At 47.7% G+C, this 22,110-nt stretch overlaps 2 protein-coding genes across 7 annotated transcripts in view; one reads left to right on the forward strand and one right to left on the reverse strand.

Moving 5' to 3' along the window:
• The window catches only part of POLH (DNA polymerase eta), a 27,454-nt gene extending 19,971 nt beyond the window's left edge, over positions 1 to 7,483 (forward strand). For both annotated transcript variants that reach the window (XM_004018846.6, XM_060403199.1), the window contains 3 exons: positions 176 to 241; positions 3,929 to 4,098; positions 5,696 to 7,483. In XM_004018846.6, coding sequence (XP_004018895.1) covers positions 176 to 241; positions 3,929 to 4,098; positions 5,696 to 6,581 — 1,122 coding nt within the window. In that variant the 3' untranslated portion in view covers positions 6,582 to 7,483. The remainder of the gene's footprint in view (positions 1 to 175; positions 242 to 3,928; positions 4,099 to 5,695) is intronic.
• On the reverse strand, positions 238 to 22,039 carry GTPBP2 (GTP binding protein 2). Of its 5 annotated transcripts, none has more exons than XM_060403201.1 (13): positions 18,427 to 22,039; positions 15,216 to 15,461; positions 15,077 to 15,103; positions 14,608 to 14,792; positions 14,205 to 14,313; positions 13,550 to 13,747; positions 13,078 to 13,252; positions 12,723 to 12,942; positions 12,168 to 12,303; positions 11,990 to 12,048; positions 11,273 to 11,444; positions 10,673 to 10,837; positions 238 to 10,446 (listed from the first exon to the last, which is right to left on the reverse strand). In XM_060403201.1, the coding sequence occupies exons 2-13, from the start codon at positions 15,243 to 15,245 to the stop codon at positions 10,270 to 10,272; spliced, it is 1,653 nt and encodes a 550-aa protein (XP_060259184.1). In that variant the 5' UTR covers positions 15,246 to 15,461; positions 18,427 to 22,039; the 3' UTR covers positions 238 to 10,269. The 5 variants fall into 5 exon arrangements, with proteins under 5 accessions (XP_060259184.1, XP_060259183.1, XP_011956115.1 ...); XM_060403200.1 differs by lacking the exon at positions 18,427 to 22,039 and adding an exon at positions 16,908 to 17,125; XM_012100725.4 differs by lacking the exon at positions 18,427 to 22,039 and adding an exon at positions 16,908 to 17,125 and having other exon boundaries at positions 15,216 to 16,071.
• Positions 22,040 to 22,110: the final 71 nt, after the last annotated feature.

A 22,110-nucleotide genomic window follows, 5' to 3' on the forward strand; every position in this document is an offset into this window, starting at 1 on the left:
GGCAATAATAATGGAGAGGGTTGCCATGCCTCCCAGTATCTTCCCAGCTCAGGGATCAAACCCATGTCTCTTACGTCTCCTGCATTGGCAGGCGGGTTCTCTAGCGCTACCTGAGAGTTCTATAATAAACCTAGAGTCTTTAAATGAAAGATTAAAATATCAATACTCTTTTTAGGTGCAATGGTGGCTTTTGCAATTAGCCCAGGAACTAGAGGAGAGACTCACCAAGGACCGAAATGCTGTAAGATTTTCTTTATTGCTTGGATGAGCTTTGGAATATAAGTATCAGTATGGAGTAGAAAGAAGATACAAAAAGATACCAGCTACAAAATGTTAAGAAATTTTTTATCTTTTCCCATAAAACTGCCATAAAACTCAATATGATTTTCAAAAACCTAAATCTGTGAACTACTGACTACTAGATCTGTGAAGACCTGACTACTCCTGTCTCCCTCATTACCATTTGCTTTTACATTTTTGTATATTATCTAAATCCTACTCCAACTCTGAATACACAGTGGATCTTCATCAGAGTACAGAACTGTTAAGCAGGACATTTAGGGATTAGAGTGTAAATTATTCAGCTTTAACACAGTCCATGTGACATAGAAGTATTCAGTTTTAGAGACAGAGTCTTAAGGCAAAGATTAAATATATGATTAGTTTATCTTCTCTCTTTTAAAAAAAAAACTTGACACATATATATATTTACATACCATAAAATTCACCCATTTACAGTATAAAGTTCAGTAGTTTTCATATATTTCAGAGTTCAACTATTCCATAATAAATTTAAGGACATTTCCATAACCCAAAAAGAAATCCTGTACCCACTAATAGTTATTCCGAAAGCCCTAGGCAGTTCTAGTCTGCTTTCTGTCTGTATAGATTTACTATTCTGGACATTTCATATCTGTGCAATAATCTTATATGTGGCCTTTTGTGACTGGCTTGAAATCTTTAACATGTTTTCAAGGTTTATTCATATTGTAGCATCTATCAGTCCTTTATTCCTTTTTATGACAATAATATTCTACTGAATGGATATATCACATTTTATTTTATCAGTTCATTAGTGAATGGATATTTGAGTTGTTTCCACTTTTTGGCTATTATAAGTAATGGTGCTGTGAACATTCATGTACAGATTTCTCTGTAGACATGTGTTCACTTCCCTTGTATATATACCTAGGAGTAGAATACTGAGTCACATGCTAACTCTATGTTAGCACGTCAGGCTGTCGCAGCACTATTTTATACTCCCAGCAATGTAAGAGGCTTGTAATTTCTCTATGTCTTTGTTGTTTAGTCACTAGGTATAAAGTGGTTTTCAGGTGCATGTTGACTATTTTCTGATTTTATTTGGAGAAATACCTGTTGAGATCCTTTGCCATTTTTGAAATGAGTTGTCTCTTTATATTGAGTTTTAAAAGTTCTTTATGTGTTCTGGATACAAATCCCTTGTCAAATATATAATATACAAATATTTTCTCCCTGTGGATTTTCATTTTCCTGATGGTATTGCTTGATGTGTCCTCTCCTGTTGAAACATCAACTGAATACTGTCAAAAATCATCTGTAATTAACTGTCTGCCCCTTTATAGCGGAATTGGTAGTAAATGTTTGCTCTTTGGTTGTTTTTGTTTAGTCACTAAGTCATATCCGACTTTGCAACACATGGGCTGTAGCATGCCAGGCTCCTCTGTCCTCCACTATCTCCCAGAGTTTACTCAAATTCATCTCCACTGAATCAGTGATGCTATCTCACCATTGCATCCTCTGCCACTCTCCTCTCCTTTTGCCTTCAAGCTTTCCCAGCATTAGGGTCTTTTTCCAGTGAGTCAGCTCTTTGTGTCAGGTGGCCAAAGTATTGGAGCTTCAGCTTTAACATCAGTACTTCCAATGAATATTCAGGATTGACTGGTTTGATCTCCTTGCTATCCAAGGAACTCTCAAGAGTCTTCTCCAGCACCACAATTCAAAAGTATCAATTCTTCAGTGCTTAGCCTTCTTTATGGTCCAACTGTCACATCTCTACATGACTAATGGAAAAACCATAGCCTTGACTATACAGATCTTTGTTGGCAAAGTCATGTCTCTGCTTTTTAATATGCTGTCTAGGTTTGTCATAGCTTTCCTTCCAGGAAGCAAGCATCTTTGAATTTCATGGCAGCAGTCACCGTCTGCAGTGATTTTGGAGCCCAAGAAAATAAAATCTATCACTTCTTCCACTTTTTACTCATCTATTTGCCATGAAGTGATGGGACTGGATGCCATGATTTTAGTTTTTTGAATGCTGAGTTTTAAGCCAACTTTTTGCACTCTCCTCTTTCACCCTCATCAAGAGGCTCTTTAGTTCCTCTTCACTTTCTGCCATTAGAGTGGTATCATCTGCATATGTTGTTGATATTTCTCCTGGCAATCTTGATTCCAGCTTGTGCTTCATCCAGCCTGGCATTTCGCATGATGTACTTTGCATAAAAGCAAGGTGACAATACACAGCCTTGATGTACTCCTTTCCCAATTTTGAACCAGTCCATTGTTCCATGTCTGGTTTTAACTGTTGCTTCTTGACCTGCATACAGATTTCACCGGAGGCAGGTAAGGTGGTCTGGTATTTCCCATCTCTGGAAGAATTTTCCAGTTTGTTATGATCTACACAGTCTAAGCTTTAGTCAGTAAAGCAGAAGTAGGTGTTTTTTCTGGAATTCCCTTGCTTTCTCTGTGATCTAACAAAGGCTGGCAGTTTGGTCTTTGTTCTTCAGTAGGTAACATAAAGAGGTTGTGCTGTGGGCTTATTTGATGTTGCCCACTAGGTGTCGCTCCGTTCTCATCTCTCTATCCTCTGATAGTCTGACCTCATGTCCTGTCATTTCCCCCTCACCTAGTCCACTAACAGCCTCCACTCTGCTGGCCTCTTCCCCATTTATTTAACACACCAAGTAAATTTCGCCTTCACTTCCTCCCCAGTTCCTCTATCATATCAGCAGGCTCCGTCACTCTCTGCCTTACTCTGCTTTTTTCCATTGCACTTTGTAGTCATTTCTATTACAAGCCTACTTGTTTATTATATGTAGCCCCTACTACAAGATAAGATCTTCCAGAGCCTGGACTTTATTTTGTTCTCTCCTTTATCTCTTGATAGTGCCTGATACAGTTATAGGTAACTGGTTTTAGTCAACAAGAACTTCTTTGTAGTTATGTATCTCTCGAGATACATACAAACCTGAATAAGCTGTATTTACAAAATGCACAAAAATACAAAATGTATTTTTACCTAAAAATTAGTTGCTACTTTTGGTTTATTTGTCTTAAGTATATTTCTTCTCACTAGAATCTTTTGATTTTGAGAGGTCCCTGTGTATACTTGTCACCTTATTGCCTCTTGGCCTTATTTTCTTAGTTTGCTTTGCATCAACAGGATTCATATACTTAGATTTCACCGAAAAGTGAGTCAGTGATCTTGCTTTCTAGAGGCAGCTCACTACCTGTGTATCTTCTATAGATGGGCTGTAAGGAGATGCTAGTAGAAACTTCTCTTCTTGAGCATCAGAGCACCAGAGAGGTTAAGAAGAGATCCACTACTCAATCCTGACCCCCTTTCAATGACTTACATGAACTCTTCCTTCAGTCACAGAATATAGTACTGTAGACCTTTGTATAATCTTCCTGCATGGATACCAAAGAAGAACATTTAGGAGAAACCATTTTCATTTATTCTGTCAAAATATCCTAGATATTCTAATACTCCACCCAAATTATGTCTTCTCCAGTTACTTATATGCAGAAACAGCACAAATATTTTAAAAATGAAACCCTATTTCCAAACCATTATGCCACCCTGATTCTTTTCTCTCACAGAGTTCAGTATTAGAATCCAGCTGCTCAAGGTAACTTTAGTTCTGTCTCAATCCTCTTACACCCACAGAACGACAGGGTGGCCACTCAGCTGGTTGTGAGCATGCGTATACAAGGAGACAGACGTCTCAGCAGCTTGCGACGCTGCTGTGCCCTCACCCACTATGATGCTCACAAGATGAGCCATGATGCATTTGCTACCATTAGGAACTGTAACACTTCAGGAACCCAGACTGAATGGTGAGTTTCCTTCTAGCTCATCTTCATTTGAGACTCATACCCTGTCTTTATTTAAAATTAGTATATAAGCTTTCCAGTTAGGGTAGGTTCTTTGTAGCATGGCCTGTTACAGAGAGGGGTGGTCATGCATTAAGGGAGAGAACCCAGGAGAAATACCGGAAACATGGTTCAGCCTCTTTGTCTACATTGGGTTTGCCGTCCAGTGCCCAGGGGTAGGTTTCAGAGGCAGACTGAACCAACACTACCCTTTCTGATACTAAGTTGTTATAGTCAGGGGATCGACCAGGTGTACTTGGGAATGCAGAACTCCTAAGTTTCAGAGAACTTCTCTCTCAACTGTCTATTATATTTTAAAATCATCCTCCTTAATAAATTTCACTTCAGCTGGCCATTAAAAATAATCAGCTCTATATGGGAGTGTGTTCATTTACTGTTCAGATAGTAATGATTTTTAGTATTGGAATCCTATCATTATTTAACATAGCCTCTTAAGTTGTAAAAGTATTCCAAATTCACAAGGTAAATATATTAATGTGAGAAAGATAAACTGGTTGTTTAATATAGATCTACATTAGAGATTAAAAAAGAAAAGTTTAGTTAGCCATCTTAAGTTATTGCTTATCTGAATATATTACTTTCTAAAGTTAGAGTCTTTGTAATACTTAGAAGACTTACTTACTTGAAGAATACTTACTTACTTGGTATACTTGTTATTTACAAAGACTAACAAGAATTAGTAAAGAATGAAGATTATTTATTTTCAACTATTGAGTGATTTTACTGAACCAAATGATAATTGTGATACTGTGTTCACATTAAACCTTATAAACTGGCAGATAATAACAAATTTCACCAAGAGTATAAAATATTATATTGGCAGGGAAGCATAATAGTATCTGATAAGACTGTCCCAAAGCATGAAAGGGAATAGTGAGATACTGTCATAATAATCTTAAAATAGCATTTACCCTTTATCTCATCGAGGGACTAAATCTGTATATAAAAGCACATTTTCATCTTCTGAAATTCAACTTATGTGAAAATGTATTTGTGAAATGAGACATAAAGAGGAACTTTATGACAAATTTCTTGAAATATTTCTGAGACTAGGCTAGGTAATCAAAAGCAGTTGTGAAATTTCATTCTCTAGATAAATTCCAGAGTTGAAAATGAGAGTTCAGGTTCTGTTTAAAAACTGCATAGAGCATTTTTTTTTTTCGTCTTTCCAGTCTATTTAAAAACTTTTTTGTAGCTTTAGATAGTGTCTTGCCTCAACTGTGAATTTCAGCAGCTGTGCAGTAGTATCATGCAAATAGTAAACCCACTTGTCAGGGGAGCCAACTTACACATCCTACTTGCTGGGTGTTCACCAAAGGTTCTCAGGGTGTGGCCCTAGACCGCCGCATTAGCATCACCTGAGAACTTTTTAGAATGGCAGATTCTCCACCCATCCCAGGTCCGCTGAATCTGTATTAACCCAATATACCCCAAAGTTTGAGATAGTGATAATTTCCTTCTGTGGCAGAACCAGAGTCCCAGTCATTTAGAAACTTAATCTGTGACCTGCTGCTAATCTATTCTTTTACTTTCTATACAGGTTCCCTCCCCTTATAATGCTTTTCCTCTGTGCTACCAAATTCTGTTCCTCTACCCCTTCACCTGGCCCAGACATCACCACCTTCTTGAGCAGTGACCCAAGTTCTCTGCCAAAAGTGCCCATCACCAGTTCAGAAGCCAAGACCCAGGGAAGTGGCCCAGCGGTGACAACCCCTAAGAAAGCAACCACTTCTCTGGAATCATTCTTCCAGAAAGCCGCAGAAAAGCAGAAAGTCAAAGAAGCTTCACTTTCTTCCCCTACTGCCACTACACAGGCCCCCATGAGCCCACCATCCAAGCCCTCATTAGCTTTTCAAAGCAGTCATACTATAGGAACCGAGCCCTTCTTTAAGCAGAAAAGTCTGCTTCTAAAGCAGAAGCAGCTCACTGATCCTTCAGTTTTCTTCCCTCCACAGAAGCCCAGTCCTAAAGAGTTACCAAACTATCTTCCAACAGAGAATCCAGATTGTGCCCCTGACTGTGAAAAGATGTTGAAGCTAGGATCCCCCAAAACAACTCCCACAGAGATGGATTTGGCCCAGAACAGCCTCAACAACCTTGCTTCTTTAACTTCCACATCTGCTCTGGAGGTGGCTCAAAAGGCAACTATGACCTCCAGTCTTCTGGCTGCTGAGGACCAAGTGCCCTGCGAGAAGTGTGGCTCTCTGGTACCTGTGTGGGACATGCCAGAACACTCGGACTATCATTTTGCATTGGAGTTACAGAACTCCTTTTTGCAGCCCCACTCCTCAAACCTGCAGGTTGTTCCTCCCAGTTCTCCTCAAAGCAAAAGAAATCCCAAGAGCCCTCTGGCTTCAAATAATAAACGGCCCAGGCCTGAGGGCATGCAGACACTGGAATCATTTTTTAAGCCATTAACACACTAGTGCTGCCCTCAGGCTTGCTGCAGGGTGGTAATATTTTATCTGTAACCTGGGAGGTGGGAATAAGTTCACTTCTCAAGGAGACTTGTAACTTCATGAAATTTTTAATAAGAAAAATAATCCAGATCTTGAGTTAAGGCTCCCATCTCTTACAGGCATGGATTCAAATCCTACTCCTGAAAGGATGTAAAAACTCATCTTTCAGATAACTTTTTTAAATCGTTAGTCTTTAGGGAAGCAGTGTCAGTTTAGAATGCCTGGCCTTGGAGATTCCAAACCTGGCTTTGCCTCTTGGAAAATGTCCTCAAGAAAGTCACCTTGTCCAGGACCTTGTTACTGGCAACACAAGGGAACATGTTAAACATAATCTCAGCCTTATCCCTACCCCTGCTGAATCTGTGTTAATGAACTTGAGAAATGAATTTGATCTAGAAAATAATAACTGTCCTCTGGGCAATGTCATTTCCTTAGACCCTAAGTACACATTTAAAAGGGAAGTGCTTGGGCCTTCAGGGTCACTGCCCTGTTCAGCTCTTTCCTACTGAAGTGTGAATATTTATTTAGCTTGGGGTTTTAAATGAATTATTGTAGCTTTTTGCACTTGTCTGTTTATATCACTGTATACTTACTCTGCTTATGTGTGTGGCTATCGGCTGTGGCTTTTCTGATGTGGGACATGTTGATTACGCAGAGAAGCCAACTGAAGGTGAACTGAGTGATGGGAGCATAAGGCACATGTACTCAAACCAGTACTTTCAGACTTATTTTAGCTTATTTATAAGTTGGGGACCTATAGTTTGAAGGGGGAACATTTGAAAACCACTGTGTCTAGCAAATTAGTTCTTCCTCCAAAAATACTTTCCACTTTTGTGTTAAGTATCTAATAAAAGAAAGTACTTACCGTGTACATGGCTCTTCCTTACTAGATCTGTAGATTTCTTAAAGGCAAGACTTCTTCACAGAGACTTCCCTGGTGGTCCAGTGGCTAAGACTCCCGTGCTCCCAATGCAGGGGGCGCAGGGTTCAATCCCTGGTCAGGGAACTAGATCCCACATGCTGCAACTAAAGATCCCATATGCTGCAATGAAGACCCAGTGCAACCAAATAAATATTTACAACGGGAAAAAAAAAGAATTCTTCACAGTGCTTTGCACACAATAGGTCCTTGATATTCACTGGATGAATATAGAGTGAAAATTTTAGGGTTAGGGAAACTAACACTAAAAATGTACAGACTACTTATACACTTTTTCATCCTTCTCAGTGCTGTATCAATGCAGAGTGCCTCACTAGTTTGTGGAGATGTCTCAGTTATCATTTTCTAAAGCTTCCTTTCTTAATCTAGGGAGAAGTTTGAGAAGAAATCTCCTCTGGGTGCTGTACAAATTAAGTTGAACAAATTGTTAACACTTCAGTAGACAGGAAGAAGTCATACAGAAAAGCACTGTGGTAGAAACTTTGGTTCCAATGGCCTTCTAGAGGCCAGGAGCTGTCCTGGGGGGAGGGGAGAGGGAGCACTAGTGAAGAACCAACAAGGCCGCACCGGAAGCACACCTTGGTTTCTTGGGGATGCCAGCCCTGCCCTGGCATATTGGCGAGGAGCCCATGGAGGGGACAGCAGACAGATGTGCAAGGGCCAGTGTTGGGCAAGAGCTGTAGTACTTCATGCTGACTGCAGCCTTGCCTCACAGCAGTTTATGAGCAGCTGTACAGAAGGAAGTAAAGGGTTCTTAGTTCCCAACACCAGTAGGAAGTTCTTCAACCACAGGCTTCTTAGTAGCCAGTTAAACCAGCGATATTTAAAAAGCAGCCAAGGGACTGTGCTTCCCCTGCAGGGGGAGCAGATTCGACCCCTGGTGTCAGGGGACAGATGCTTCATGCTGTGCGGTGTGACCAAAAAGGGCAGCTAAGCCTGAATGGTAGGGAGGCTCACTTTAACGCTCTGAAGGAAGAGTACCCCTGGGACCGTGGGCCACATTTATTATTAAATTCCTTTTGCAAGATCAGCACTGCAAATGTAGTCCCTGTTTTTTGCATTGGACTTTAACCTTGAGCCATATTTCTCCACCTATAGAATGTGGTAGTCAGGTACTCTGAACACAAACAGTAAGAAGACAGGTTTCAGTGGGTAGCCTTCAGCTCCAAAAAGTCAGTTTAGACTATATTATGAACCTCACTTCACTTTGCATTGTTAGGAAAAGAGTGAGGATCAGATTGCTGTGTCTTAAGTTCTACCCATCACTACATAGCTGGCATGCTTATCTCCCTCTGACAGGGCAGTCATCAGCCTCCTCATGTAACCTTGTGACCATGAGCAAGTGGCCAACTCCTCAAGTACAGGGTGGGTACCTGTCTTAGCTGGAAAGGTGACAGTTTCACTTTCTATTCTGCTCAAAGAACTATGCAAACCAAGCCAGAATACTTGAGTCACAGCACTGGAACACTGACCGCAAGTGTTGGGGAGGAAAGGACGCAGGGTGAACAAGGGGCCAGATGGGTTCTTTCCGCCCGTCAGGACTTAGCACCATAAGGGATTTGCTTTTCTCTGATCCTTGAGAGGAATTCAGCTCTGGAAGGTGAGCCTGGGGCTTAAACATAAGCACGGTGTATTCAATAAAACATTTTTATTCTGTACAATATATATATGTGTATTTAAATATATATGTGTATATATATATATATATGCAGAGAAACCTCAACCAAATCCCTGAGCCCATGGGAACCCAGGACACTAACAGGGAAAGGAGGGAATCCATGCCCTAAAGAGTAGGAAATATGGCAACATCCTTCCCTTCCCTCCAGGTTCCCTGCAACAGAGGGAAAGGGATGCTCACTGCAAACTACTAAAACAAGAGAGGACTCACATGGGGCCAGAAGGGAGGCGAGGGTGTGGGACAGGGAGCTGTGGTCAGGGAAAGTAAAACATCCTGGTTGATCCAGCGTTAAAATCAACAGATCACTGCGGAGGCGGGGACAAGACTTATTGACATGCAGCTGACCTTCGGTTGGCCAAGTCTTAGCTTGGCGGCCCCACACCTGGGCCAGCACAACAAATAGCACCTGTGGGGCCTTTGAGAGGAGAAACTGGGGACGTGGCCCTTGAGTGAAGAAGGGAAGGGGGAGAAAGCTGAGGAGCTGGCCTTGTGTCTTGGCACAGGGTGGGAGCTCTGCCTTCACTGTCCCTGTGCCTTTTCTTCAGACCCTGGGCCACCGGATGGCCCGGAGCAGAGGTCTTTTGTCCACAGTCAAGTAGAGGTGGGCAACTTACATGGCCTTGAGAAGAGGTATAGAAAAAGCTTTCGAGGACCACCCCGAGCAGTTGTGACAATTCCTGACGTGCAGGGACCACTCCGGTGGATCACGCCCAGTCCTGACAGTGGGGCCGCTGGGGCGGTGGTTAGCTCCCTCCGGTAGACAGGCCGCAGGGTTGCCAGGCTTGACGAGCCAACCAGGTGAACACTAGGCTGCTGAGCACTGCCCTGAATTCTGTCTTCTCCCTCACGACTGACTGCCCCTCCCTGGTCATACCTAGATTGGCATGTCTCCAGAAAATGTGGCAGGGAGCGGGCAGTGGAGAGCGCCCCCACTCTCTACCCTACTAACACACAGAGCCGCCAACGTGGGGGGCAGCGTGGCCGGAAGTCACCTTTTGTATTGTAGGGACAGCAGAAGAGCTGTGCCCGCTTGAAGTTCAGAAGCCCATGTTGGCCTGGGCCTCTCCTGCTGCAATGGCTTGCACATCAGTGACATGGCCGATGCCCTTGGTGACACCCTCCCGGAACAGCAGCTTGGCGCCCACCTTCAGGTACTCTGGGTGTTTCAGGAAGCGGAAACGTACCACTGCCTTCTCCCCTGTCCGCAGCTTGTCCTGCAGCAGATACACGGTCACTGGCCCTGGACCATGCCTCTTGTCTCTACTAGTCTTGGCCCTCCACCCTCGAGGGCTGAGCAGGCATCTACCCACCCTGAGTGGGGCTTTGTCCCCTTGGAGGGATAAGGGAGGTCTCTGAGTCTGAGAACAGGCTTCCCTCCTTTCTGGACGCAGAATTCTGACTGTTCCCTGGGAAAATGGGGGCATGGCAGGGTCCCCTCACCTTTGCATGGATCTTCTCCACCACTGCTGTCTGGCGTACGTTGCCCACGTGAACTGTCACCTGGAAGCCTCGCCGGAAGGTGGTGGCATGGAACAGCAGCACTATCTCTGCCTCGAACACTGAGCAGATGGTGGGATTCATCTCTGGGCTCACCATCACCATGCCCTGGGGAGGCAGAGCCCTCGCACTCAGGAAGGGCAGACCTCACGTTAGTGTCCCCTCCATGGCTGCCCTCACACCCTTTACAGCTTCCTCTTCCTCTAGGACTTCAAACCCAAAGACCTCAGAAGACTGAAAACCCTTCTCTTTAAGGAGCCCTCCCTTACCGACCTGTGTTCTCTAACCCATCTACTGCTTGGTATTTTCAGAGTCCTGGACACTAGGGTTGTGACACAATGATTCACATTTAGTGATCTGTGCTTTGTGAGTATCCTAAGCCTTCTCCATACCCAGACAGCATATGTCCATACCCGGACAGCCTTCTTGGGTTAGAGACCATATTCCCTGAGTTCCCCTGAAGCACCTCTGATGCTTCTCCTTCAAGCAGCCAGCCTCCCAGACCCTTTTGTGTTTTCTCTCCAATCCACCCTTCCACCTCACCTTGCGAAGGAGAGCTCTGTCAAAGTCCCCGAGGGCCAGCGTAGCGGCCTGACCAGCTCGCAGCACACGACAGGCAGAGCGGTTGCGTTGGATGCTGCAAACTCTGAGCTCCAGGAAGCAGCCATCATCTGTGGGGCCTACCACCAGCTGGTCCCCCTCACGGCAAATCCCACTGCAGCCCAGAGGGCAGAAGGCACAACGTCAGCCTAAGCCCCCCACCTACTTCTCTACTAGGTCATTCCCTTCTGAGTCCCTCAGGTCGGGGAGAGAGACCCCAGATTGTGACTCAAAGCTAAGGAGATGACTGCCTTGCCCCAGTCCAGACTGAAGGCTCACACTAGCAGAGCCTGGCAGACAGGGACCTGCTGGCTTAACACTGACCACCTGATTCCTGAAAATGCAATCATGCCCTTGGGCAGAGTCTCAGGGGTCCTCATTTCCCTGGTGGCAATGAAGTCAGCTGAATGTACTCTACGTGTCTTCGTGGGGTCAAGACCCAGACTTCCCCCTGCAGAGGCCTGAAGGGTCCTAAGAAGTGGTAAGTTTCTTCCCTTATAAGCCAATTGATGAGCTTTCTCCAGCTCCTCTGATGGTGAAAACCTCATCTACAAACAAGCACATCTGTTCACTGCCAGCATGGCCTGTGAGCTATGTTTTCAGGTCCTTGGGTGTATGAGGGCTGAGTAGGGTAGATAACAAGCAAGAAAGGCAATTCACCTGGAAAGTGTCCCTCCAACAACTGTGCCCACCTCTGGTACCGTGTAGATTTCATCCACCTGAAGCCAAAGAAGATTCTATCAAGGGCTGGCAGCTCCAAAACCTCAAAACAGACTCTGGGCTCGGGATTAGTCCCTCCTAGTTCCCTGGCTGCCTGCCTGTCCAGATGGCCAATTACCTGGAACTCTGTCAGCTGCTGCATGAGCTCTTCCTGCTCTTTGCTATTGGTGAGTGGAGGCAAAATGTTCAGAAAGACTTTGAGCAGGTCCAGGCTCTCTCCAGACACGCTGGACAGTGTGAAGATAGGGGTGATGCTGTAGAGGAAGGCAGGGAATAGGCAGATGAGGGAAGTTCCAATAGGAGGCAGTGGCTGGAGCCCCTACATGGAAAGGCAAGCCTCTCTCAGAGTGGACAAGGGCTGCCCTCTCCTATCTGGTAACCACCCCAGGACCTTGGGGCCTCTCTCTATGAGCTTGGCACGTGAGACCCATCCCAGAGCCCAGGGAGATGGCAAACGTCTGGCACAGCACTTTGCCTCCAGGCTTCCAGGGGTCAGGAAAGCTGGTTGGGGGAAAGATCGAGCCTTCAGCAAAGACTCCCTCCCACAACCCCAACCTGAAAAAGCACAGAACTGAGCCACAACTGGTCTGGTCTGAGGGAAGGGGAGGGGTACCCCATGCTCCGGGGCCCTGCGGCAGCCTTCCCTGAGGACTCTGGAGTGGGAAAGCCTTACTTGGGGGACTGGGCAAACTGCTGTGCAGCAGTGACGGCATCGTCCTCGGAGGTGACCAGCATGGGAACCTTGTGGCAGCCAGGCTGCTTGAGGACCCGCTCTAGCTGGCGTACTGTCCTCTCCACGGTAGTCTTGGCACACAGGTCCACCTTGCTGACCACGATGAAGAAGGGCACTTTCAGGGCCAGTGCCAGCCCCAGGTGTTCCCGTGTGGTGCCAGCTGCTCAGAGAAGACAGGCGGGAGAGTCAGGATGAGGGAAGGGGGAGAGAGCAAGAGGAGAGCTGGTCTGGCTCCCAGATGTGTAGGGTCCTGGGGGAGAAGAGTGAGCCCCGCCCCTGCACCGACGCCTCTTACCGATCCCAGTGTTTGCACTGACGAGGAGCAGGGCGCAGTCGGGGCAGTAGGAGGTGAGGCCGAAGATGGTGGTGTGCAGGTACTTGTGGTGGCCTGCCAGGTCGATGAAGGTGATCATCTTGGAGCTGCTCTCACAGATCTCTTCTGCCGTCCTTGAGTCACTGTAATTCACCACCTGGCCCAGAGCCCCGGGCTCTCAGTGCCCCCGGCCAGCCTCCCCAACCCTACAGGAGCTGCCAGGACCTAAACCAGTCCCTGGGTAACTCTGCCTCTTAACCCTGAGCCCCGCTGAGGATTTAGTTCAGTTGATTCCCTGTTTGTTTTCTAAGGAGGTCACAGCGGGTTCAGTGCCCTCAGGGCCTTCATCTACACTACTCCACAGTCTCCACACTCTGCCCTCACACTCTGTCCTTTACCACTACCATCCCATCCTCAGAGTCTGGTCCCACTGGGTCCCGTTGATTGCATGCACCTCTCCCTTGCTGTTAAAGCCCAGGATCTCGAAGCTGATGCTGGAGGTTCGGCCGGACTGAATTTCATGCAGGTGGCGGAAAAGGTTGAGCCGGGCCCGGCCCCGCCCATTGTCCAGCTCTCCCTGGGTCAGGACTCCAAGCAGAGTTGACTTCCCTGAGTCCACATTCCCCAGGACGGCCACACGGAGGTCCAGGAACTGCAGATGAATTGTCAGGTTAGGTTCCAACCCCTCAACTTGTCCACTGAAAGGTCAAAAGCAGCACCAGGGACTTCCCTGGCGGTGCAGTGGATAAGAATCTGCCTGCCAATGCAGGAGACATGGGTTTGATCCCTGGTCCAGAAAGACTGCATGTGCAGTGGAGCAACGAAGCCCAGGAGCCACAACTACTGTAGCCTGTGCACCTAGAGCCGGTGCTCTGCAACAAGAGAAACCACCAGAATGAGGAGCCCATGCACCACAATGAAGAGTAGCCCCCGCTCACCAACTAGAGAAAGCCGGTGCACACCAACAAAGACCCAGTCCAACCAGAAATAAAAGGCACAGGCAGTCTCTGGGGACCAAATCTCAGAGTCTCAGGCCAGGGAAGAGTCTGCCACCATAGGACCTTCCCAGGGAGCAGGGGTGTGAGAAACAGGAAGGGGTGGGGACCCACCTGTTGGTTGTCAGGAACCTTTCGTACTAGCACCTCAGTGATCTTCCGGGGTGTGTCGCTATCATAGTCCACTTCTCGCTCCCGGAGAACAGTGATGTCTGCCCCAACTCTGTCACAGCAAGGCCACAGCTGCCACGTCTCCCCTGTACTCCCCATCCCCCTGGACCCATGGCCTCCTCATACCTCCCCCAGAGCTCCCAACACCTTACTCCACTTCCTACCCGCCTCCAATCTATCCTGCATCCACAGCTCCCTTGACACAAATGAACCTTAAGTCAAGGGGCAAAAAAGGCTGGATCCAGGGCAGAGGATCCCAGAAAAGTAACCCTCCCCACTTCAGCCCTTTGTCCAGAGAAGGCGGGTCCTGGGGATTTAGGGAAAGGAGGACCGAAGGGAAGCATACTTCTCTGCCATCCGGTGCAGGGTCTTGAGGGAAGCCCGCATCTCCTCCTCAGCCAGCCCCACCAGCAGCCCATTGTCCTCTACCCCAATCTGGTAGACGGCCTCACCACGGCCCTCCTGGAGCCGCCACTTCATCTGTGTCACCAGGTGCTCAAAACGATACTGGGATGGGTTCACCAGCTTCAGCTTAGGGCAGGTGAAGTATTACGAGAAGGAAAAGTCAGAGATGATCCTCCTGACCCCACAGGGTTCCCCATCTGTCCTGCTGCAAGGACTAGGGCCTTCCCTTCCCTCTTAACCACCCTCATCCCTGACCTCCTTGGACAGCGAGTCCTCTTCCAACAGAATGAGGTACAGAAGCCTTACTCTGAACCACATCTTTAAATGACTATAGAGCATAAAGTTAGAAGGATCATAAAGAAATCATCCCACACCAAGGACAACCTGCCCCTCCCCAGCCTAAGACTCACTTTATATTCGATGTTTCCATCTTCAGCCTGAAAAGAAACAGGGAGCTGTTACCACACTGTCCAGACCTAACCCTTACTTCCCTGATTCCCACTGGGGTTCAGGCAGCTAACGTAAGAGAGAAAGAAGCTTGAGCCGCACTTGTTTAGGCAGGTGTCTGTCAAAGGCCATGGCAGACCAGCTCTGTACTCAGCTCCAGGGTGACCTCTCTGAAGGAAAGGCCTCCAAGAACATAGTCAGTCATCCATCTAAGCCAGGAACGGAACCCTGAGTCCCTCTTTTCGGATCACTGGCAGCATGCTCTTCTTAGATGCAAGATCACCCTCTTTCCTTCCTTCTAGGGCCTCAAACTGCTGTCCCCACGTCTGTGTCTTCTCCATGTCCAGGCTGCGGAGGCAGTTCTTTGCTACTGGTCTGAGAGACATCATTTCCTTCCTGCCTGCCCCTCTCAGCTGATGACACCAAGAGTAAGAGGTTGCAAGAGGTTTTGGAGCAGTGCCAGAGGGTGAGCTCAGCACTGGTCACTACAAACCCAATGAGAGAGGAGCCAGGTGAAGGACAGTCAAGTCTCCAGAGCTGGGGTTGAGATGAAGAAACTCAGAAAAGATAATGAAGGAGACAGACACCACAAACCAGACCACTGTGGCTTTTCCCCTTCTGCCCCCTAGCCCTCGCGCCCCAGCTGAGGTGAAATCTTGAGTCCATCACACCACCTCCTCCCCTTCCCTATATCAGATGACCCAACACAGAAGTATCCCATTGCCCGAGCCTTCCCCTCTCAGGTGCAAAAGGATATGAGATTTGCCTGTTCTGCCAGTCCTGTATTTCTGCACTCCTCCTCCCTGGCCATTTCATTTTTCTTCTCCCCTTCCTGTCATCATTCCATCCCTTCAAGGCTCTTTGACTCTCAGGCTTTTACAGGTCTTCACCCATAATCGCATGGGAGTGTAAAGGAGACCTTTCCCCATCAACAGAGATTTTCCTTTTTATCATTTTGCTGGAGATGAAAAATTAGAATGGATGGCTTCAGAATACTGATACAAGGATGATGGTCTAGGCTAAAGTTTCTCAAAGTGTGGTCCCAGGACCAGCAGCATTTGCATCACCTGGGAACTTGTAAGAAATGCAGATTATCAGGGACACTTCTGACCTATTGAATCGGAAATTCTAGGGGTGGAGCAGCAATCCAGGTGATTCTCTAACGTGCTCAAGTTTGACAACCACTGGATGAGGCTCTTCCCCTGTGTCCTTTTCTATAGAGGGACAAATAGCAATTATTGCCTGCCTTAGGGAACAGCTGGAGCAGGAAGGTGGAGGCTGTCCACACTTCCTCGTAGGACAGGCAAAGGGCGGGAGGACTTAGCCTGAGTGTTCTCTGCTTGTGTTTGTGTGTGTGGAGAGGGAGGGAACATATTGCTCTTTTCCCGGTACTCCTCTCCTCCTTGGAACGAGTTTAGAAAACTAACTCCTCACATCCCCGGATGCAGTCTCCCTTCCTTCAGCTGCACAAGAAAAGGGCTGGGGCATTCTACTCTGCTCTTCCCAAGGGATGCGGGTGGGACCTCCTTTCCCCACTTCATCTGGAGTTACTTATATCAGAGTGGGAGATTCCCGCCGCCCTCCCAACTCTTCCTCCCCCGGGTACTGACACAGGAATGGAGGCCCAGTCTTTCTGGCCCTCCTCCCTGGGGTCCTTGGACCGGAAAAAACGGTTCTCCTCTTCTCGGGGGTCTATGACACCGGAAGAGGGTACTACTCTCTGTCCCGCCTTCCTGGAGTCCCAGGACCGGAAGCAGTGGTTACCTCTGACCCCGCCACTTTTCAGGTGCTCACCTCGGGGGGCAGGTACGGGGGGTTGTTGGCTTTGCTCCCTCTGTTCCTTCCGTTCTTTTTCTTCCCCTTCGGGCCACCGCAGCTACTGCTGCCGCCGGCGCCCCTAGCCTTGAGGGTTCCGCCCACGGCCGGGCCCCCTCCGGGCCGGCAGCAGCCGCCGAACAGCTCCGATACCCGCGAGTCCATCCGCCGCTGCCGCCAGCCCCCCGCCCGGCCCCTCCCCCCCGCCACCGCCGCCGCGGACGCCGCCGCCGCCGCCGCGCCTACTGCCACGGCCGAGTCGGGCCAGCCAGAGGAGAGCGGGGTGGGGCCCTGCGCAGGCCACGCCTCCGCATCACCTGGCCTCCGGGTCGCATCAGAAACAGCCGCGGAGCACCATGGGATATAGAGTTCTCAAGCCTAGGAGCTCCCTGGAAAGAGCTCGCCGCAGCCCTACAACTCCCAGGAGGCATCGCGGCGCAAGGGGCCGCGGGTGGCTTCAGGGCGTAGGCAAGGAGCGCGGCTTTGCGCGCAAAGGCCTAAGGGAGCTGTAGTCTGGCTCCAGTCTCCGAGAGCTGAGCGGGTCTTTTCCGGGGGCCTGGAGGTGGGGCAGTCACTGGAGTCGGGGGAACTTACATAGAATCTAGCCTGGTAGGCGCTTCTGGATTTGGCCCCTTAACGCGATCGCAGACAAGATGTTTTGGGCCTGGAGAGCTGAAGAACTCAGGGCGACTTGTCCCTCCAGCCTGCTGGCTCCGCCCATGCCTCAGTTTCTCCCTCAACGGCATGCGTGCCTTCTGGGTGAGTCAGGACCAATGCCAGGGCGGAGGCGGATGGTGGTTAGCCTAATTATGGCTTTTATTGTTACGATTATTATGCCACCTTTACACAGTAGTCACTGCTTTATTACCAGGCTGGCACCCTCCGGGGGCTGGTTTTAGCCCCGAGACACCGCGGTAGCCCCGACACGAGGCCGGAATCCATAAACCAGCCCTGCCCCCGCAGCGAGTGCCCGCAGCGAGTATTACGCCTCCCCTTTGTTTTGAAGCAGAACCAATCCGGGAGGACCGAGTTTGGTTTTAAAGCAGCCAGGGGTGTAGGAGGGGCCTGGACCCTACTTGGGCGGGGCTGGGGCTCGGGTTACGTCAGCCGCTGTGAGGGCGGGGGAAGTTGCCTGGAATAGAAACTTGGCAAAGGGCCCAGGGGATTGCTGACTTTTGACTTTCTTGCCAAGCTGTCATCTCTCTTGCTCTTTAGGGCTCTTGCAGTCAGCAAAGAGTAAACACATTCAGTGACACAAACCAGTGTACAACACACTAGAAAGGCAGAGTGGAGAAGCAGTTGGTGTTGCTGAGCTGGGAGTCAGGACGCCAGAGTTCAGTTCCCAGCCTCGTGGCTGTCTCGTGACTCACCACTCACCCATTGTACGTCCACTTCCCCTCTCTTCACAAACAGCGAGATCCTCAAACACGGCCTAGAAATAAAACAACCCTTCCCTGCAGACCTCAGTTTTCCTGGAAAACTAGCACCAGTGGCTTACCTCTGGTGATCCTTGCAGAGGTTCAGACCTGCTGGAGTCCATGGCTTCCCCCCAAGGACCACAAGGAGGAAGGCAGGTTACTGATCAGGTAGATGCTGTCCACATGGCATAACTCCCCAAACCGGTGAAAGCAGAAGGACCAAAATCTGCAAAAGGGCTTAGCAGACCCAACCAATTATGGGGCCTTCACTGGTTGAAAGCAGCTGTGACTTCTGTATTCTGTTCAGCTAAAGGAAAGTTATGTTGCAGACAGCCAGGGACACAACCCCACCAGGAAAACTGTTGTTTGGGGCTGAGTGAGACAGCTGAAGAAAGATGAGGGTTGGAAGCGAGAGCTAAGACTATTCCTCCAACATTATCATTGCCACCACCACCACCACTGGGCTCTCTTGATAACCAGGGTCTGCTGCAGTCACCTGATAACACTTGTGCTCTCGTCATCACAGATCTTTCAGCTGTCCCCCACACAGTTTCACTTCATTCTTTCCAATTCCCTTCTTTTAAGAGATGGGGTGGGATAGCCCATTCTGATATCCGATCTTATACAACCTGGCTTACCGCAGACAGGAGTGAAGGCTGGCAGAGGAGTAGGAGGAGCAGGGATGTCTGCCCAGGAGATCAGGGTCCTGGGAGATGGAAGGTGATTTGTGTGTTTAGTTTCCTGGAGGGGTTGCTTATGAGGTGCTTATGAGGTGGTTGCCTGTGGGGTAAATAATGGATGTACACACGCAGACTTTTTTCCTGGTACATAATTAGTACATACATAATTCATTCTTTATGTATAGTATCTTTACATACATTTTAAAGTCAGATTTAGCAATATTTTTCTTTATATTTTCTTGGTTTTGTGTCATGTCTAGGCCAACCCCACTCCTAAATTATGAATTATTCTCCAGTATTTTCTTCTAGGAGTTTTGAGGTTTATTTCTATGTTTATATGTTTAATTGATTTGGAATGTATCTTTATGTAGAATGTGTAATGGGAACTAATTTTTTTTCCCCTCCTAAATGCATAGGGAGTTGTTTCAAATTATTTGCTTTTAAGAGTCAGCCTCATCATTGCTAAGACCTATATATATATATATATATAGATAGATAGATACATTAATCTGTTTCTTGACTCTCTTCGGTTTTGTTTATTCCTAAGCCAATACCACAGTATTTTAATCATTATGCTTTTTATGGAGTGTTTTGATCGCTGGTCCCTGTTTCCTGAAACACACTTGTTCTTTTTGTCTCTATCACCTAACACTTGTCTATTTTTATTACTACTTCCCTGGATATTGCCAACAAAGGTCCGTCTGGTCAAGGCTATGGTTTTTCCAGTGGTCATGTATGGATGTGAGAGTTGGACTATGAAGAAAGCTGAGCACCGAAGAACTGATGCTTTTGAACTGTGGTGTTGGAGAAGACTCCTGAGAGTCCCTTGGACTGCAAGGAGATACAACCAGTCCATTCTAAAGATCAGCCCTGGGTGTTCTTTGGAGGGAATGATGCTAAAGCTGAAGCTCCAGTACTTTGGCCACCTCATGCGAAGAGTTGACTCATTGGAAAAGACTCTGATGCTGGGAGGGATTGGGGGCAGGAGGAGAAGGGGACGACAGAGGATGAGATGGCTGTATGGCATCACCAACTCGATGGATGTGGGTTTGAGTAAACTCCAGGAGTTGGTGATGGACAGGGAGGTCTGGCAATTCATGGGGTCACAAAGAGTCGGGCACGACTGAGCGACTGAACTGAACTGAACTGGCTACTCCTCAGTCTCCTCTGTAGACCCTTTTTCTTTCTGCTCATCCTCAAACATTAGTGTCTTCAGGATCCTTGCTCATTTTCATTGTATACAACCTTCCTGGGTGATAATCCACTCCCATGCTGATGACTTTCAAATACCTATTTCTGCTCCTCATGGTGTCCCTAAATTATCTCTTCACTGTCCAATGGAACAGCAAACTCAACCCATCAAAAATGGAACTCATCTTTAATCCTTACCCATTCCCAATAAAACTGGCCTTCCTCTGGTGTTCCCTCCTTCATTGAATGGCACAACTAGCCATAGAGTTGCTGAAGTAAAAAGTCTGCTTTTTTTTTTTGCTTATCTTCTGGACAGTCTCTCACTCTTCCTCCTCTTCCTGGTATCAACCACCTTACTCACGGGACTTCTAAATATATATAGGGTTCACCCAGTTCTCTCCACCCCACTGTGACTACCCTAGTTCAGGCCTCTCTCATCGTGTCCTTGGGTAATTCCAATTGCTAGCTCTGACTAGTATCTGTGCCTCCTCCTTTGTCCTCTCTGTAATCTAATCTCCATACTGCAGCCAGTGTAGAGGTTAAATTTTTTAGTTTAAAATGTAAATATAACCATGTCACTCTCCTACTTAAACCTTTCAGACGTTCCTCCATCCCCTTACAGGAACAAGTTCAAACTTTTTAATTTGGCTTAGAAAGCCTTCCTTACTATGATTTGGCTTCTGTTTGTCTGCTGCTGCTGCTGCTAAGTCAGTTCAGTCGTGTCCGACTCTGTGCGACCCCACAGACAGCAGCCCACCAGGCTCCCCCATCCCTGGGATTCTCCAGGCAAGAACACTGGAGTGGGTTGCCATTTCCTTCTCCAATGCATGAAAGTGAAAAGTGAAAGTGAAGTCGCTCAGTCGTGTCCGACTCTTCCTGACCCCATGGACTGCAGCCTACCAGGCTCCTCTGTCCATGGGATTTTCCAGGCAAGAGTACTCTACCACAGCTTTAATACTTCATAAGCTGAACTCTTTTTATTTCTTGAATTGAGAATGCTCTTGTATCTCAAGGTCTTGTTAAAAACAAAATTTAACTGAAGATTTGAAGATCTAATTGGCTTTATTTAACAATTCATGAATCAGGAAGTATCTCATCGAGTAAATACAAAGGCACTCTGAGGTGCTGTACAAGATGCAAGACTTTTATAGAAATGGAGGCAGGATAATGAGGTTATTAGCAAAAGAAAGGGGAATTCCATTTAGGGGGAATGTTGGGGGACTTATCTTGCAGATTACCTCACTAGAGCTGAAATGCCAGACTGGTTAGTTTAAAATTCCACTCCAGGAGAAGCTGAAACTCCTACTAGATTAGGAAATGAGTCTTGGTGGGATTTAGCAGAAGTGAATGCATTTGGGCCTTGTTTGTTTTTAACAGTCTCCAGGACCACCAGACCCTCCTCTTTACCTTTACTCATCTTAAAGATCAATTTCCTCTTGGACCACGCCTCACTCCCACTTCCTCTAGGTTATGCGCTCCTGTTCTCCGCGTCCACTGCCCTTCCACACCTTACTGTATAATTCATCACACTGCCTTGAATCTACAGGCACTGAACCCCTTGAGGACCCCTCCAGTCGCTGGCTTCTTCGCCGCAGACTCCAGCACCTAGGACAGGGCCTGACACGAAGTAGGTGCGTAGCGAATAGAGGACGCAGGAAAGAATGGATGCGAGCGAGTGGGTGTCCTCGGAAGGCAGCGCCAAGTAGTTGAGAACCCGCGGTTTCTCTGTGGGAGGAGGGCTCGACGGACTCGCCGAAGGGTATTAAGGAGGGCTGCGCTCCTTAACAGTGCACTCCATTCCTCACCCAGCGAAGCCTCTGCCGCACAGACACGGCGCCCCTCCCACTTCCGGGCCAGCAGAACAGGAAGTGGAGGCGCGGGCTTCCCATGAAG

The sequence above is a fragment of the Ovis aries genome, chromosome 20 (assembly GCF_016772045.2).
Source record: "Ovis aries strain OAR_USU_Benz2616 breed Rambouillet chromosome 20, ARS-UI_Ramb_v3.0, whole genome shotgun sequence".
Classification (NCBI taxonomy): domain Eukaryota; kingdom Metazoa; phylum Chordata; class Mammalia; order Artiodactyla; family Bovidae; genus Ovis; species Ovis aries.

Coding starts and splice junctions, on each gene's coding strand:
- GTPBP2 (XM_004018847.5), bottom strand. CDS start 17,093: ATGGACTCGCGGGTATCGGAGCTGTTCGGCGGCTGCTGCCGGCCCGGA. Junction 14,314..14,607: donor CTGCACCGGATGGCAGAGAA/GTATGCTTCCCT, acceptor TTGCTGTGACAG/AGTTGGGGCAGACATCACTG. Junction 12,304..12,722: donor CAGTTTGCCCAGTCCCCCAA/GTAAGGCTTTCC, acceptor CTTCCTCTACAG/CATCACCCCTATCTTCACAC.